The sequence below is a fragment of the Eublepharis macularius genome, chromosome 3, assembly GCF_028583425.1.
Source record: "Eublepharis macularius isolate TG4126 chromosome 3, MPM_Emac_v1.0, whole genome shotgun sequence".
NCBI classification, from domain to species: Eukaryota; Metazoa; Chordata; class Lepidosauria; order Squamata; family Eublepharidae; genus Eublepharis; species Eublepharis macularius.
In genome coordinates this window covers 40886030-40905158 of record NC_072792.1, presented here as the reverse complement: position 1 = coordinate 40905158, position 19129 = coordinate 40886030, and the positions used below count along the sequence as shown (strand labels likewise).

Sequence of the window (19129 nt, the reverse complement as noted above, 5' to 3'; positions counted from 1 at the left end):
GTGCACAGATCAAGCACCAATGGACATCTGTGTTTATTAATTTGTTTAGAAAATGTTGATGCCACTTCTCCAGAGACCGGCTCATTACTAAGAACCACGATAACTCAATGTCCTCTAACCATAGTGACTCAAGGGAATTTCCATATTCAGCGGCAGCAGGGCTTTTTTCCTGGGAAAAGAGGTGGTGGAACTCAGTGGGTTGCCCTCAGAGAAAATGGTCACATGGCTGGTGGCCCCGCCCCTGATCTCCAGACAGAGGGGAGTTTAGATTGCCCTCTGCGCTGCTTGGCGGCGCGGAAGGCAATCTAAACTCCCCTCTATCTGGAGATCAGGGGGTGGAGCCACCAGCCATGTGACCATTTTCAAGAGGTTCCGGAACTCCGTTCCCCCGTGTTCCCCCTAAAAAAAAGCCCTGAACGGCAGCATCAATGGAAGGCCTTGTCTTCTGTGTCCCAGTTGTTGCTTGTCCAGTGTGTCCAGTGTGTGAAACAGGATGCTGGACTAGGTGAACCATTGGTCTGATCCAGCAGGCCTCTTCTTGTATTTTTATGCTTAAAATGAATTTCTGACAGCCAAGGGAAGCTGGTCATTGACACAGGCACACCCCTATCTTATAAAAAACGTCATAATTTTTAATAACCCCAAGCAATGTAACATAAAATAGTGAGAAAGCTTTGAGGTTCTCAAGAAGGGAGAGGAACAAAAGATGTTTCAGGCTCTGATCTTGAGGCCTGAGCAGGTATGCAGCTGCGAAATGGTGCTTCTGCCTGAATTCCACACAGGAGTCTCACCAGATGAGCCTGAAACATCATCATGGCCTGAAGCATCTTCTCTCCCACCCCACTCCCTTTTAACTTCCACACTACTCTGTGTTGTTTTGGTTGGTCCTGACAGGATGCATTACACAGCTCTTGTGTTTGGATTTTGCTTCTTGAAACTCAATCCCTATTTTGTGTAAGGTGGCACCGAATTTTCCATGATTTTAATACTCCGCTTAAAAGCAGAATATTTTATCATGCCCAACAGAATGGGGAAATAAAACGCACACCTCACCAATCTTGTTTCATGGTATTGGCGCTCTTCCCTTTCCCGCTGCTGCTTGTCAAGAGCATGCCCTCTCTTCCTTTGCCCATGTGCAGCCCATCTTGCCATGTGGTCCAGACAGACCCTAATAATCCATGTGATATTTATGAACATTCTTTATGTTATGATGACAGACATAGCCTCATGATATCCTTGGAAAATCACACAAATCATCACAAAAGATAGGATAAAGAGCAAGGAGGGCAAATCAGTGTAAAGAAGAAAGATGAAGACGCACAGCATTGAAACCCCATGAACATGTTTGCAACACGTGCCAAAAATCGCTAACCGAACACAGAACAAGATACAGTTAAATAATTTTAGTTCTGAACAACTCCCATGGAAGGAAACAACCACTTTGTGCAGCAAGGGACTCCTTTGCACGTCCTCCTCTCCACTCCCATGGTCACCTGGAGGAGCATAGCTCAACAATGCAATCCTGAACAGAGATACCCTCTTCTAATTCCATTGACATCAATGGGTTTAAGAAGGGTGTAACTAACTTAGAATTGCACTGTGAGTCACGATGGGTGCAGAAACAATTTACTGGAGGTGGGGTGTCTATGTATACTGATTATGGTCAAATAGGTTACACGCTTTGTATTCCTCACTGAATCTGAAATCTTTTATACACTGCTGAAGTAGCTTACTCTTTTCATATAAATGCAGTCTTTGCTATACAATGAAGCTGAAATTCAATAACCAACTACATTATACAATGCATCTTTTCTGTGCAATTTCCAGCAAAGATTATGTATGGCATTTTTATATTATATACTTTATTCTGAGTGATATTGGACGGTTTCCATCTTGCTCTCATTGAATGCGTTGAGAACAGAATCAGAACATCGGATAGATGTTTGGAATTAAAAAAGAAAAACTCTGATGCATTGCTTATTTCCAGTGGTGGATTTTGTATGGTTTCATTAAATTTTGTCTTTCAGTTTAGTATTCTAGCAGCCCGACTAGTAATTAAAAAAAAAACAGCTCCACCAAACCAGAAATCCTTTGATCTTCCATCGTCCATGATATTATTAGGGGTACTCTGTCCCAAGCCAGATTTCACACGCGTTTCCTGTCCAACCTTCCCAGCATTCACAGTTCCCACAGCTACATATACCATTTCCTGGAGGGGGAAAGTAAGATATAATTATTCATAATTGAAAGGTACGGCATTAAAAAAGTGTGGCTCTGTGAAAAGTAACAAACCATAATGAAATAGCCTTTATTGTCCATGTCTATTTTCTCTTTCTAGACTTAACTTGCTTTATTTTTCAATAAGAAGTCATCCAAAACCTACACTTTCCAACACTTAGCTAATTTTGTGTTTAAGCTTTGTTATCAAGAAAAATGTTTATTTTTATTTTTTTAATCGTATTTGTATTCTGCCCTCCCCGTGAGCAGGCTCAGGGCAGATAACAGCATTAAGAACATTTAAAACATTCCATATAAATGATTTAAAAATTAAGCTGTCCACACTTAGATTCTCTATGTTGCTTCAGTGTTCAATTGGGATGGAAAGCAGGCCCTTGATCCTATTATTTGGGCTGTTGCAGCTATATCCTTCTAGAAAGCGTCCCTCAGGCAAGCCAGCATAACATGGCTATGTTAGAGTAGGATCTAGATATGAGCAATTCAGTTTATCCAATCCAAAAATATATTCAAAATACCTTATTGGGGTTTTGGGGGGTATATTTGAGAATCCTGATCAATATTGGATAAACTAGTATTGCTGGTCCTGACTCCTAATTAATCCTCAAAATGTTCAGAAATAATTGGGACTGGCATTTTAAAGGTTGCAGGACTTTCCCCCCCTTCAGTTTGGTGTAGTGGTTAAGAGCATGGGACTCTGATCTGGAGAGAGAGGTTTGATTCCCCACTCCTCCACTTGAAGCCAGCTGGGTGACCTTGGGCTAGTCACGGCTCTCTGGAGCTCTCTCAGCCCCACCCACCTCACAGGGTGTTTGTTGTTGTGGGGATAATCATGACATACTTTGTAAACCGCTCTGAGTGGGCATTAAGTTGTCCTGAAGGGCGGTATATAAATCGAATGTTGTTGTTGTTGTTGTTACTTTTTGCAGCTTAGCCCAGGCAAAAGGGGGGAGGGGGGAAGGAGGCAATTCTTACAGGCGAATAGAATCACACAATAGGGAGAGCTCAACTGTCTGTTCAATTGTGACAATACTCTCATGTGGTGTATGGGAGAATCCGTCATGATTGGATAAACAGTTGAGCTCTCCCAAATGTGAGATAAATATTATAAATATCTGATGTCAGTTAATCAATATGATATGCAGAGATTCGGGAATGAATGGAATAAAGAGTTGGATAATCCAGTTTTGCCAAAGCAAGGGAATAAGGCCTTAAATGCTTTACCTTTTACTTCTATGGATCTTAAACTGCAACTTATTCAGCAAAAAATTATGATGAGGGTACACTGGGCACAACAGCACCTTTTAAATAAAGGAGTAAGTACAGTGTTTAATTGGTGACAATGTAGTTTACAGGATGCGTCTCCTAAGCATATATTTTGAGCATGTCCAGTTAACTGATCTTTTTGGGAGGAAGTTATTACTCTTATTAATTTTGTATTAGAATACCCATTGATTTTTTGAGGATGTTTATGTACTTTTAAACTACTTTTAAACTACTTGTATTTTTAAACTACTTGAGGATGGTTATGTACTTTGAAACTATTTGTACTTTTAAACTACTTTTAAACTACTTGCCCTAACTGATGGTTAATGAAAATGGACCCTCCATGTCCTTACTGTAGCTAAAACACTTATATTAAAACATTGGAGAGACAAATTTCTACCACCCATACTTCAATAGATGGAAGACCTTTAAAATGTATCTGTATTTGAACATATGGCACATAGACAACAACAGCTGATGGAGAAGCTTATGTGTAGATTTCTCACTATCCTTATATATTCATTTCTATTGTGTATGAAGCTTTTCATCTCAAAATAAAAATTTTAAAATTTAATTAAAATGAAAAAGCTTCCACAGCAGAGTTGAGATTCTGCTTCAGGTCTTCCACATCCTAGACCGATTTGCTGAGCATTATGCCATGCTGCCTCTCATGCTGGCTTGTTTGTAGAGCCTTTTAAATGTTTGCCACATGCTTAGAGAGATCCTAATATTCAAGGACACTTCCTCAGCAGAACTAGAGATTCAGACGGCAGCCATGAATCAGCCCAGTATGGGCCAGTTCAGACAATCTGATCCAAGCCACATGTACTGCCCTCCTAGCCAGAGATATAGCAGAACGTAATTTCCAGCGCTAGCACATTATGCACATCTTCCCACTCAATGAACTACTCTGTATAGCAGTTTCCAAGACTAGCCTACAGATGCTGTTTTTGCCAGTGCTAATATATATTTGAGATAATAGTGTTTCACATGTACACAGTATTTTTAATATGAGGCTCCCCAAGGAATAAAGGCAGCACATCACAAATCAGTTACTCCGCAGTTATCCCTCTATGTAAAATTCCACTGCAAACCCTCAAACTATCTTTACTGCTTCAAAATATTTGTTTGGAATCTGTGGCAAGACCGAGACATTAGAGAATGAGGTGGTAGACTGAGGTAGCAGAATTCTGGATCGTGCCAGTACATAACGCAAGTGGCAGGACATACAGAATGCTTCTTTGAGTGGGGGTGGGGGTGTAAGGGAGGAGAACAAAGGAAGCAGTTCAGCTGCAGAAGGGAGGCAAAGTGAAATTAGAGCCCTCGAGGTAACCAAACGTAGGGTTGCCTGGTGTCTGGTTTTGAACCAGGCAGTCTGGATTTCACGGTAATTCTCCCAGTGATGTCAGTGAGAGAGTTAAGCATACGCTATTTCTCCTTCAGGAAAACAAGGATTTAAAAATGCTTAGCTTTGGCTGAATTGCACCTTTTATTATGCCCTTTTTATGCTGTATAAAATATAATTTGCTAGATCTATGTAACCTTTTGCTGATTATCTTTTCTAATTATCTTATTGATTTCAATGGGCTGACCCTGTAGTAACTGCAAAGGATTGCACTGTATATTATGTTAAATATAATCATGATGTTAGAAATGTCCTTTTTTAATTTTAGAAATGCTTAGCTTCAAAGCTACAATACATTGTTATGCTTCAAGGTGCCACAGGACTCTCGGGACTTGTTCTCACGGGTGTAGTAAACCTGGGTTTGGACTGTACCACTTACAGATTCAAAACAGAATGCTCTTTTATAGTCAAAAAGAAACGACAACTAGAGAGAGCCAGTGTGGAATAATAACATAACAACAACAACAACATATGATTTATATACCACCCTTCAAGACAACTTAATGGCAGGTGCTCAGGATCAGGCTCACCTGTCATACTCCTGCAGCTAAGGCTGATGCTGTTGGGGGCTGGGAAACCGAGACTAGGAAGGGGTTCTTGATTCCTGCTGTAATCCCTCCCTAACTTGGGAACCTGGTCTATGAATCACACAGCCTGGTTTCCTGCTTGCGGAGTCCAAAGACTATTAGAAGGGGGGAGTAGCCACGGGGAACTTTCGTCTGTTTTCGACTTGCCTGTAGCTGTCAGTCCTAGCAAGGATGGCGTGAGAGCATGAAACTGGCATCTTATCAATAAAGAACTTTAACTCCTGAAGTGAAGCCTTTTGAGAGTTGCCTGGCATCCTCACACTTAACACTCACTCAGAATGGTTTACAAAGTGTGTTATTATTATCCTTACAACAATCACCCTGTGAGGTAGGTGGGACTGAGAGAGCTCTAAGAGAGCTGTGACGGACCCACGGTCACCAGCTGGTTTCCAATGGAGGAGTTGGGAATCAAACCCGGTTCTCCAGATTAGAGTCCTGCCACTCTTAACCATTGTAGTGGTTAGTGTGGCAGACTAGATCTGGGAGACCCAGGTTCCTACCTCACAGGGTTGTTGTGAAGAAAAAATGGAGGAATACAGAATGATATAAGGTGCTTTGGGTCCAAAATGGGGAGAAAAGTGGAGAATAAACAAAACATAGCAAAATAAAATAAAGCTTTCTGCACATAGAAAATTAGATGCTAGGGAGAAGAGCTCCAGCTTAGTCTCTTCACCGGCACGTGAGTTTTCTATGCAAGCTATGTGCAAAAATCTCTGCACAGATTGTTGGTGCTCTGCTGTGCCCCCCTCCAATGATTGAATAAAGCTGGGAGGAGGACAAGCTGACAGAGTTTAAGAGAAACGGACTTGAACCAGCAGCTGTGGCAAAACATGCGCAACACTTAAATAAATATTTATATTTTATTACTTGTTCCCCGGAGACCATAATATGATCAGGAACTCAGTGTTTTTGCTTTTCAGAAGCTATAAAATAGCAGTATAAAGGAAATTGAACCTATTGTTTGCTTTGTCTGTTGAATTTCTAACTGCTGCACAGCCATTTTAAAGCCAGAAATCTCTGTATGTATTAAATGAAGGAAAAATGTGGTGCTTAGTATGTCAGACTAGGAATGGATAGGTCTTAGTTAGAGTTGCAAACTGCCTAGAGAAAAATGTTTTGTTGTCCCTTTAATAATAGAGGCTTAATAGGATCTTATTTACTACCATTTCTATACATAAGCCTCATTAAAGGGATGGAATATTTTTTGCTGAAACCGTAACGGAACCCTAAACAAAGGACAGGAACAGAAAATGATTGCTAGTACTAACCTACTCAGGAGTAAAGTCTTTCTTAGGAGTAGCCTAAGAAGTGGTAGAAATGCAGAGGCAGGAGAAACTGGGAGAGGAGGAGGGATTGGTTTATTGGCACAAAAGCAGGAATAGGGAGCCTGGACCCTCTTGAGCGCTAAGGCATTCCTGGCAAAAGGGAAGATAGCGCTCTAGGACAGTTCATGCAGCACACCTAATCCTCTGAAGGAGGTATTTCCTCCAGGGGAGCTGAGATACTGTAATCTGGGTTATTATTCTGGGAGAACTGGACTACGCTTTTGCAAACTGCAAATTGTGGGAGATTGTACCACCGTATTTTAAAAAATCCTACATGAAGAACACTAGCAAAGATTTTCTAAGGAGAGTCCTTCGAAGTCTGTTGAAGTCACTGTTAATGTCAGGGAACAGGATTCTCTTGTATTCTCCCTGTCTTACTATTTTTCTGCATATGAGGAATTCTTTTGTGCAGCAACTATTTAAAGGGCCCCTACCTTAGCTCACAACACAGTTTTACAACCTCACCTGTTGAAAAGAGCACCTATAAGACTAACAAAATTTGTGGTAGGGTATGAGCTTTCATGAGTCACAGCTCATTTCTTCACTTCTGTGACTCATGAAGCTCATACCCCACCACAAATTTTGGGCGGTGCTACTGCTCTTTTCTACTGCTACAGACAGACTAACATGGTTACTCATCTTGATCAACCTCATCTGTTGTTTGTGAAAAACAAGGTCTTAGATTTGGTGAGATAGCGGGGAGTACATCTAGCTGGACTAGAGATCTAGAAGATGGAAGGTCAGCCACAGGGCAGGTCACTGTTTTTCCCCTTCCTAAAACAGGAGTCAGAGTGAGCTCTCTAGGTGGGTTATTTTAGAGATATGAATAGTACAGCACAATATAAATATAAGCGTGGAAACATTTCGCGGGGGAGGAGGGGCGCAAACAGAGGCTGCATATGTCAAGCTGGATTTTCCGAAGCAAAGGTGACCTCCATCTAGCTGATCACTCCCCAAATTCATTTCTCCAGTTTCAAGGTCAAGACCTGAATTAGCAAGAGAGTACTTCAAATCATATATCTCCCTGCCAGATAACAAGATCTATTGTGTCACTGTACAGTCTTCTCCTATCAGATTGCTTGATAGCGACTATTTTCTATTTGGCATTCGCTGTCTGTATTTCTTGGCAGAAGACAGATGGGCAGATCTTTAATTGCCCACCGTCATGTCACAAGGAGAGCTGTCAGGTGTCTTGACATCCCCGTGGAAAGTAAGCAGACAGCAGGCCAGTTTGCTAAATGTATGGCCGTTGTCTAAAGTGGGCTGGTGCCATAATGCATTCACCCCGTCCTGTTGCTCTACCGCTGGGGTCTGTGTTCTGCAATTGCTGGATATATCCTCCTGAGAAGTTGCAAGATCTTTCTATAAAGCAACAAAGCAACTTTCTTTCTCAGCACTATAGTTATGCCAACCCTGATTTGTTACAGTCATGCAATAGATGTTTTTTTCAGGCATAGAAGTAAAACTTTTTTTGCTGGAGAAGATAATCATATTGTTAATTAACTGGAACGCTGTTGTCAGTCAGTGTATAATGAGTTAGATTGACCAGTGGTCAGAATAAGGCTGCTTCACAGGCAACTTTTTGTTGTTCTTGTTGTTTTTTAAAAAGTCCCTTCAGGGCTGGAGAGAAAATACAACTTTTAAACTACGAAGGAAAAGAGAAACAGGAAAATCAAGTGGCAGAGAAAAGATGGAGGGTTTAACCTTGCTAATGTTTATTCTTTGGGTTCTGATAGCTTGAGGGAATTGTACAACTCTAAAGAATATATTCCATCTATGTATCTCTATCTCTGTCTCTGTATATACGGAGTGCCGTACAACTGCTGGATGTCCTCTATACTCTCTCTCACCCATGCCCCTCCCCACACAAACCACCAGCATATGATCTCGTCTCCATATGTTTTTTTAAACATTGAGAATGGTTTCTTAAATGTATTGATTATATATCTATCTACAGGGTAGGTGGAAAATGTGGAGTTAGTACATTTTATCTTCACAGCAGCCTTCTGACGTGAGTTAGTTTGTGACTAATCCAAGGTCAGTGAGCTTCATGGCTGACCAGGGCTGATTTTAAGTCACGTCTCCTAAGACTGCACTTTGTCCACAATATCTCACTGGCTTTGGGTAGGCTTTGAGATATTTTTACTTCCTGTTGGTCAGCAAAACAGGCAAACTTGGTCCGGTACTTCAAAACAAATTTGTTTGTTATTTTAGCGGACTATACATCCCTTCCCCTATGTACCCCATTTCCTTTTAGAAGGCTTGCTGGATGGGTTTTGCTCACTTTCAGGGTATGAATTTTGACTACACTTGAAAATCAGGAAGGAATTTTCATCCTGTAGTTCTGGAACTATTTGCTCTGCAAGCACACTTCTGGGGTGTTCCACCTCTTTCCTTTGTAGCACGGTATTTCTAAAATGCACATGTGGGTTGGTGGGAGGCCTTGAGGTTGCTGTACTCTTTTGGACACAAAGTGTGGGGGGGTTGGACTAAATGACTTTTTGCTCTCTCTCTGCTTCTGAAGTAGTTAGTGTGAAAAATTGTACTACACCTGTGCAAATGAGGCCATCGTGTTTGTCACAGTCTCTGTCATCACATTCGCAGAACTCCCCAGTAATATACCATTCCTGTGGTGAACAGACGCACTTTCCACAGTGACAAGAACCTGAAAGCGGTAAGCACAGCGATTATTACAAGCATTTACAGAACATGGGAGTTTTTCAGTCAGGCACGGAACATCTCAGGCGCACACAATCAGTGCCTATTAATAAGCGATTGTCTACAAGGATATAATCAAGATAAAAGCCTATTGAAAAGAAGGATGTTATAGAGGTGTGCTTTAACTTGAAGTGTTCTCCATGAGGCCCTGTAGTGATCCCCCCCCCGCTCCATTTTGATTTAATCAGGAATTATTTTGAAGGAGAGATTTTCCCTTTGTCCCAGAGCTCTAAAATCAAGGCTACTCTTCCCAGCAGAACTACAGTGTTTTTGGCTCAGGTAAGGGGGAGAGAGAGGACATAATCCCTGTGAAATCACTAAAATTCTGTCAGGGATAAAAATATCTGAATAAATTCCCACAGTTAGCATCTTATTATCCTCAGCCTGTGAAGAAGTAGAGCACCACTCAAACACCTCACTTTTTTTTCTTTTCTAACCCATTTTTAAAAGAAGTAACCATCTGATCTGAGTGTCATAAAATGGAACTCCTCAGTCCGTGAGGGGTAGCTAACTCCATCACACAGAAGCGGGGCACGATTCAATCAGATGTGAGTACTTTTGAGTTCCATTGGTTTCCATGAGAATATGTTAAGCACAGTAATTTTGAAAGAGTTTTAACTTTTGGCTGGATTATATGTCTGGTTTGAGTAGCTTGATTTCATTCGATAATGATATACCGTTTCAGCAGTCCTCACTAAGTAACTGATGAAATATGGTGTACCGAACATTTTTATTGGCTTCCAGTTCAATGAAGTCTCACCTTTCAGTACTAAACCAATTAAATAAAAAGTTTACTATAGTATTGCAATGTGACCTAATATTTAGATAAATAAGAGTGTTCACCAGTTCCTTGATTCCTTGCATGACAGTCAGTGGATTATGTTGGTTGGTAGTTTTTACAGTCATAACCTTGAGTATAGCAGCCTGCCAGAAATTATACTGAAGTAGTAGCTACCAGATGTTTAAAAATTTGTTTAAAAACATAGTGTACATAGTGTACATGGAGGTTGCAGAGTGACCTGGATAGCCCAGGCAAGCCTGATCTTGTCAGATCTCAGGAGCTAAGCAGGGTTGGCCATGGTTAGTTATTGGATAGGAGACCTCCAATGAAGACCAGGGTTGCAGATGCAGGCAATGGCAAACCACCTCTGTTAGTCTCTTGCCATGAAAATCCCTCCAGGGAGTTTTTCATGGTAAGTCAGCTATGACTTGACAGCACTCTCCACCCCACTAAGGGGTTGCAGAGGCAGGCAGTGACAAACCACCTCTGTTAGTCTCTTACCATGAAAATCCCACCAGGGGGGCGGCATACGTCAACTATGACTTGAAGGCAGGATTTCATTTTTCAAGGGTTCAATAAGATGCAGGCTGAGAACACCCCCAGAACAGTATCAAAAACTAAAATTGCCAGTGGGAGGCTGATCATAGGGTTCAAGTATTCTTTTGTGTAAAGAGTATGCAGATTAGGGCTAGCTTAGTTAAAATTAGTGGTCCACTGTCATGTTTTAAAACAACATCAGGAGACGGGGTGGGGGGAATCCAACCATCCTCCAAGTAGCCTTCCTCCAGCCTAAGGAGGATCACTGCGACTTCAGTAGCTGTCTTCCAATAGAAGAATCACCTAAGTTGGAAGAAGGCTTCAAACTTGAGCCAAAAAGAAAAATGGGATGCAAATATTTAAAAACAAACAAACAAACAAACATTGCTTCAAGGAATAGTAGGATAGGGGTAGGATCCACCTCATTATTTCTTTCTCAGCATATATATTAGATCATCTTTGTCTGGTTACTAAGACTTACGTGGAACTTCTGCATTACAAAGGGAGTTCAGATGTAACCATCCAAGTGACCTTGAGTCCTTAAGCAGGCAGTTGCACTTGTGTCCTACTTATTCATGTTCTGCCATCAATGCAGAACTGGGGGGCGGAGGGGAGGAGAGCTTTGAATTTGCTGCTGTTGCCCTAATTTTGACTGCTGTCTGAACTTCCTGTGTGTTTGTGAGAGTTTGATGGGGGAAGCGGCTTTTCTGCAATTTGTTTTATTACCCTATACTTTCAATACCCATGATTTCTGAAACTGCTGTGGGTCAAAAATATCCTGCCAGAGACATTCAACCTTGATCTGCTTGGTCCAGGGCAGGCTAGCCCACCCTCACCAGATTTTGGAAGCTGAGCAGCAACCCCGGGATAGTACTTGGATGGGAGATGTTCTGACCTCAGCTTTCTGGATTTGTGGGCCTCCTCATGAGCCAGGGCTTACCCTGAAGATGTCCAGTGAGCAGGACCTGGAACCACTCAAAGTTGTCACCTTGTGGTTGAACCAGCAAGACGCACTGCTTAGCCAAGGGTTTAGGTATCCAGCAAGAGGCCCCACCTATCCAGCAAGAGGCCCCACCTATTCCTGGCCTTTACCTGACCAGGGCTTGATTGAGCCCTGATTCTGCAAAGCACTCTATGCACTTAGGCAGTGACCTGGTTCCGTAGTTGGAACACAGGCTGCCCGCCTGGAGCTTCTTTGTTGCTGCATTGCCTTTTCACGGCCCTCCATCTATGTAGCTCCCATCAGGTGGGGAGAGAACTTGGGGACTGCCTCCCCTGGATTCTGGCATGTTGGCAGCATTGCCTGGAGGTGAGCCTTCAGGGGTAAGTCTTCCAACTGAGGGCCCTGGGTCTGGAGGAGTCCAGTGGTGTTAGGTGTTTCCTGGGCCTCCTAGTGATCCCTCAGCATAGATTCTGGCTCCTCCTAGTCATCTTCTGAAAAATCTGCTCCAAAGTCCAGCTCAGGCGGGTTCATGACACCGCCTCTGTTCATCTCTTGCCTTGAAAACCCTGTGGAGTCACCTTAAGGCAGCTGCAACCTGACGGTACCTTACACCCACACAGAGTCATTCAAAATGCAGTGATCATGTGCATAGCTCTCCATTCTGGGGTACTTGTCCATGTAAGCGGTATAGTATGCTTCCCTTTGGCCATTCCACTCACAATGTAGGAACTATAGCCATGCAGATCCTTTGGCTAACTTTACTTCCCTGCCCTTCTTCATCACCCTCCTCCTTCTCTGATGCTTGGAATTCCTATCTGACTTTAACTAACCAATCAGCTTTCATCAGCAGGCTCTCATACTGCTCACTGCATAGCATGTTTGCAGGGCATGGAGCAATGGGAGAAGAGGAAGAAGATTCAGAGTGAACTTGTATTAGTAAATAGCTGCCTTTCCAAGATTCCTAGGTCTCCAAGATGAGTAGGGTCCAGGGGATTTTGTCCCCTAGAAGCTGCCTTTTGGTAGCCCAGACTGCGCAAGCCACAAGATCTCTGAACTGGATTTATATTGTATAACAAAAGTACTATTCTGTGGCTGCATTACACAGTCTTGCAAAAAGTTAGAACAGATTTGGGGAGCTGGCAGAAAGGAATCCAACTACTAGCGCAATGGGTGCCACAGTATTCTTTAGGCTAGTTTAGCCAGTGGCAGAAATAAGGAACAGAACAGGTGCAAAGAGTTTTCATCTACAAGTTACCAACAGTAAAAATGGATATTTATACTAGTTGTGATTGTTCAGAGATCTGTATCCAGGGCTTTTTTTCAGCGGGAACACGGTGGAATGGAGTTCCGGAACCTCTTGAAAATGGTCACATGGCTCAGCGGCACGTAGGGCAATCTAAACTCCCCTCTGTCTGGAGATCAGGGGGCGGGGCCACCAGCCATGTGACCATTTTCTCCGAGGGCAACCCACTGAGTTCCACCACCTCTTTTCCCAGAAAAAAGCCCTGTCTGTATTCATGTTTAAATATCCATGATAGGTTTAAGTATATGGCACATATTATACAAAGAGAAATATATTCTTATCAAATAGAGATACTTAATGTATATCCAAAACTGTCTACATTCAAATCATGTTATAGCATTTCTTGTGGTAGGTTTTGGCTAAAACAATGCAGGACTTGTCTAATTCCTCTGATTCAACACTTTGCCCTAGATAGGAATTTCCTTGCTTTCTATATTTACTAACTCAGTTGAATACCTAATGACTAAGAACAGACTTATAAAGATGAGCCAATTAAAATGGCACTCATTAAAATAATCTAATGAATTCCATATAACAGGTTGGATCCAAATAGCTTTTCAAAAGGTGAAAATAGGTGTAAAGGTCTTATCTGACCAACCAAAAAGCTATGTAGGGGTCATGGGAACTACATGGACAAAAGCCATTTGAGACAAGGGTAGTTATAGGGAGGGAATTTGTTTTTCAACTAATAAGATTCCTTTTATTCTCTTTTTTCCCTTTTAAGAGCGAGATTTCTCTTTCATTTCATTTTCATTTCTCTTTGAAGAGAAATCAAAGTGCCCTTTGTAACGTCAGTTTTTGTAGTTGTTTTATGTTATACACTGCAGGGTGGTCCTATATCAGGAAGATAAGAAGGCTTGGGGAGACATTGCCTGCCTCTGAGCATGTACAGAGTAACATTCTAGAATTTTGCGGAACCTCCCTTCCTTCCCCTTCTCTCTTCAAACTGCTCATTGAACAGAAAGGAATTGATTGGAAAATGACTCCAAACAAAAAAGAAAAGGATTATTGGATTTCAGGGAGAAACTGGGTAAAGATGAATTTAGAGAATTTCTTTTAACTCTGTTTGAGATGAAAGCTCTAGTAAGGAGGAGAATTCAGTGAGACTGAGCAAAAATCCTACCCTACAAATTAAAATTTTACAAACAGAAAACCAGCAAGGTGTCATGTATGCCTAGCTGCATACCTGTCATTAATGTGTTTTGTGTTTGCTACAGTTAATGTGTTTGGTTTGCTACAGCTGTATTCTATATTGTTCATCTGAGAGTGTATAAACTGCTAACATAAATTGTACTCTGCTGAAGGTATTTACTTTCATTTTACAGTAAGTGTCCTTGAATGCATGCTGCAGGCAGCGCAAAGTGTATCTTTTCTCAGAGATTGGAATGATTTCATTCTGTCCTATGTCTAGCCTAAACTAATCAGTTCCCATGTAACTCTTGGGGGTTTTCGCACCAGAATGTCAACGGACCCAAAGGGCAGAAAGTTTCCCTATAATTAGAAGTGCCCATTTTGAATAGTCACTTCTGCCAATTGCTACCTTTGTGTGAACACCTTGAACTGTATGGATCTCTAATAAAAGTTACTTCAACCTGAGTGCTTGCTGTGAGGGGCTTGGGGATCTAACTGCCAAGGACTGACACAAGGTTTTTTTCAGGGCTGGTCAAAAGCAAGGATATCAATTTATGTTTGACCTTGGAAGCAGATCAGGGTCAGCCCTTGTTAGTACTTGGATGGCAGACCACCCAGGAAGTCCTGGCCCCGACACAGAGGCAAGCAATGGTAAACCACCTCTGTTTGTCTCTTGCCTTGAAAACCCTATGGGGTCACTATAAGTCAGCTGCTACTTGACGGCACTTTACACACACACACATAGCGAAGCTTAACAATTGTATACCTGTGGAGGACATATAGTCTTTAAACAAACCTAACGGAACAACTTTTGAGTCTTATCAAAAAATTCTCTCTTTCTGGCAGTATATAGTCCAACATATTAATCAAGGCAGTATTTTATTTCATTTTTTCGTTCCTGGTCAAGCTTCTCTTTTTTCCTAAAGTCATCCCAGTTAATCAGGATAGTTTTAGTTGGGTAGCCATGTTGGTTTTCAGTAGAACAGCAGGATTTCAGTCCAGTGGCCTCTAAGGTGTCTCTGGATTCAAATCCTGCTGTCCTAGTTAATCAGGGATCACATATGGAAGGACTTATCACCATCCTACATTTTGCTAAAAAGGTGATACCATTGAAAGAAAACAAAGCCTCCTGAGTGCATATAAATAGTTCTTTGGATTCTGACCCTTAACTTTTGGACATCTTCTTGTACTCTGAAGTTCTTCCCATGGTGAAGGCAGATCATGAGCATAGAAGGGACAGTCTATTTAATGACCTCCTTGTGCTTCTAAGGGGCTGCATTCCTGCTTTCTTGCAAAAGTAGATTAACTTCAGTAACTCCACACTACACCTGATATTGTTTTATATTCGCCATTGACATCTGGCTATTCCTGTCCACGTGAACACTATGGAGCATTATGGATAGAAAGTATCCGATGTCATATCTCCCCCTCTCATTTTTTGGAGCAGGTAATGCACACATAGTTATGAAACTACACACCTACCAATCTAAATAACCTGCAAAATGTGCCACAAATATTAGGCCAGGTGTGCCCTGCAATCCCAAACATGTGTTCAACCCAGAATGGTGCAGCAACAACCTTGAATTTATAAAAGAAAAGATGAAAAGCACCCACTTTCAAATGGCCAGGGTAGAGGAAGGCCAGGTAATGTTGGTAGCATAAGAGTCATGCAGGTACTACTGGAACAGAAGGCAAGGCAGGACAATCAGAAATTGGTGAGGAAATGATGAGAATATAATAACATAATAATAACATTCGATTTATATACCGCCCTTCAGGACAACTTAATGCCCACTCAGAGCGGTTTACAAAGTATGTCATTATTATCCCCACAACAATCACCCTGTGAGGTGGGTGGGGCTGAGAGAGCTCCAGAGAACTGTGACTTGCCCAAGGTCACCCAGCTGGCTTCAAGTGGAGGAGTGGGGAATCAAACCCAGCTCTCCAGATTAGCGTCCCGCGCTCTTAACCACTACACCAAACTGGCCACAAGAATATGTGGCCAATTAGCAAATGTGACAGACAAGGATGCATATTATCTTCTTACCTGTTCAACCTCTATGCAGAGTATATCATAAGGAAAGCTGTGATTAAATCTAAAAAAAGGTGGAGTGTAAATTGGTGGAAGGAACATTACCAATTTGAGATACGCAGATGACACCACATCACTGGCAGAAAATAGTGAAGACTTGAAACAACGACTGATGAAGGTTAAAGGAGAAAGTGCCAAAGCAGGATTACATCTGAACATCAAGAAGACAAAAGTAATGACTACTGAGGAACTACACAATTTTAAAGTTGACAATGAGGAAATTGAAATTGTTCAAGATTTTCTATTCCTTTGCTCAATCATCAACCAAAAGGGAGACTGCAATAAAGAAATCAGAAGAAGACTGAGACTTGGAGGAGCAGTTGTGAGGGAGCTAGATAAGATCCTTAAAGATAAAGATGTCTATCTGGGGATCAAGATAATCCGAACTATGGTACTCCCCATTACTATGTATGCACGTGAAAGTTGGATGGTGAAGAAGGCTGACAGGAAGAAAATGGATTCATTTGAAATGTGGTGCTGGAGGAGAGTTCTGCAGATACCATGGACAGCTAAGACAAATAAGTGGGTACTAGATCAAATCCAGCCTGAATTCTCCCTAGAAGCTAAAATGACAAAACTAAGGCTATCGTACTTTGGTCACATTATGAGAAGACAAGACTCTCTGGAAAAGTCAATAATGCTAGGAAAAGTGGAAGGCAGTAGGAAAAGAGGAAGACCTAAAACGAGATGGCTTGACTCAATAAAAGAAGCCACGTCCTCCAGTTTGCAGGATCTGAGCAAGTCTGTTAATGATAGGACGCTTTGGAGGTCTTTCATTCACAGGGTCACCATAGGTCAGAGGCGACTTGATGGCACATAACACACAGTGGCGCTTGATACTTAATAGATTGCAATGCATGAAAACGGGGGGAAAGGTGGGATCAGGATGAGGAGCACAACAGCTTGGACAAAGCGTCATCTGAATTGTGAGTGTCATCTGAACACTAAGTGAACCATATATTACGATAATGTGGACAAACTTAGAAACAGATTATGTAAAATAATTCCCATGGACTCCAGGGTGGGGGAAAGAATTGACAGGGCAAGTTGGTTATTGTTTATCATCCATATGAAAAGATAATTTACAAAATTAGGAAAATAAAATGCTAAATTCTGGATCACTGTGGGATTTTTTCAAACAATCACATCACACCTGACTTTAAAAGATTTTTACGTACTCTTCCTCAACGACAATATTTTTATACTAGACTTCTCCATTTCAGCAGATTCGTCCCCAGGTCCCTGCACTGTTGCTTACTTCATTGAAGGTTGAAAGAATAAGACAGACACAATGTATACCGGAAACATAATTCTAATATAACAAAGTGTAAACCTATGAAAGAGAGGATCTTGACAGGTTCTGATGGTTATGGGGAATGGAATGGACAGTGTAAAAGAAAGATTTCCCACTTAGGTCAAGTGCTGTATTTCCTCCTTCAGTCTAGCAAACATACCCATGCCTGCTGCTAATGGCAATCCAAATACAATGCCAAAATGTAGCCCCTAATGCACAATGGCACCATATAGATATACACCCACAAGTACACCTCCAAATGGAATCCCATGCTGTTGGTAAACACTGCCTGAAAGCAACTCAATACAGAGAACCTTCTAACAAGAATATGCCATATTGCAAAGACATTTTGAACAGCTGTCAAACTGCAAGAGCTTTTATTTGAAAGTGCTGCAATTTGTAACCCACAGTTGTGCTTTTTCATCCCTCTGAACATGCTCCAGTATGGCTCTGCTCAGAGAGTTGGTGTCGCTTAGTGGTTAAATAGCTGGGATGTGATGTACCACTTTGCTGGTTTGAATCTCACTATTGCCATGAATTACCAGGTGCCTTTGGAAAGCTACTCCTCTGGTGGGGATAACAACACTGACTTTGTTCACCATTCTGAGTGGGTATTAGTCTGTCCAGAAAAACAATATACAAATGAACTGGTATTCTTCTTCTTATTTCCTACACTTACCTTTTCCAGAGCACATTGTGTCATCTGCTGATTCACAAAAACTTCTGCTCTCATTTTCTGTCATGTTGCACTTTCTTGGATGTTGACACAACTTCCCGAACCATCCGTCCTTACAAATACACCTACCACAGGAACAGATCCCGTGACCTGGAATGAAAGTGGTTGAGATGGGAAGATGAACAAATGGTGCATTTTAAGACTGTTTTTCCTGTCCCTGAGAGCTTATTGTGACTTACAAAATTTTCCCTGAAGACAAGAGGATAACGCAGGTTTGGCTGAGAAAGAATGGCTAGACCAAGATACTGTTTCAGAAAAAATTCCAGCAGTGCTTCAGTATCTTGAAGAGCTGACCAGCCTAAAGGACTAGCTGATTAAAGCTTGGATCCTGTCTAGAATTTCCTCAGGTGCAAGGGGGGAGGTCAACAAATTTTACTTCCACAGCAGCCCAAAATGCACCCATCTCAAATACTGCTATCTAGAGATGGGCACGAACAGCAATATGAACCAAAAAAAAAGCCACAAACAGCCCAATCTGCTGTTCGCGAACAAGCTGTTCATGAGGCCCCATTTTAAACAAACAGGTGGTCGTTCGTTGCTGTTCATCACGCCAGACAATCTGTCACCTGCAATCAATTCCCTTGGCAACTTAGGCAGGGATTGTCTGAACTCTGTCTGAACTCCTGCTGTTGCCCTGGAAACCCTAATCTAAGCCCAATTCAGCTCGATAGGCAGGTCTTCCTTTCAAGTGTGGAGCTCCAAATTTGTTACAAGGGAGCAAAAAGCAGGGGGGAGGGGGGTTCCCAGCTCTGGCTTAGTTTGCAGACAGTGGAGAG

General features: G+C 41.8%; 1 protein-coding gene across 1 annotated transcript in view; it reads right to left on the bottom strand.

The window, feature by feature from the left end:
• Positions 1 to 400: 400 nt before the first annotated feature.
• The window catches only part of ITGBL1 (integrin subunit beta like 1), a 288986-nt gene continuing 270257 nt past the window's right edge, over positions 401 to 19129 (bottom strand). Inside the window, exons 9-11 of the mRNA XM_054973911.1 lie at positions 18297 to 18443; positions 9370 to 9483; positions 401 to 2209 (exon numbers count right to left, since the gene is read on the bottom strand). Coding sequence (XP_054829886.1) covers positions 2118 to 2209; positions 9370 to 9483; positions 18297 to 18443 — 353 coding nt within the window. The 3' untranslated portion in view covers positions 401 to 2117. The remainder of the gene's footprint in view (positions 2210 to 9369; positions 9484 to 18296; positions 18444 to 19129) is intronic.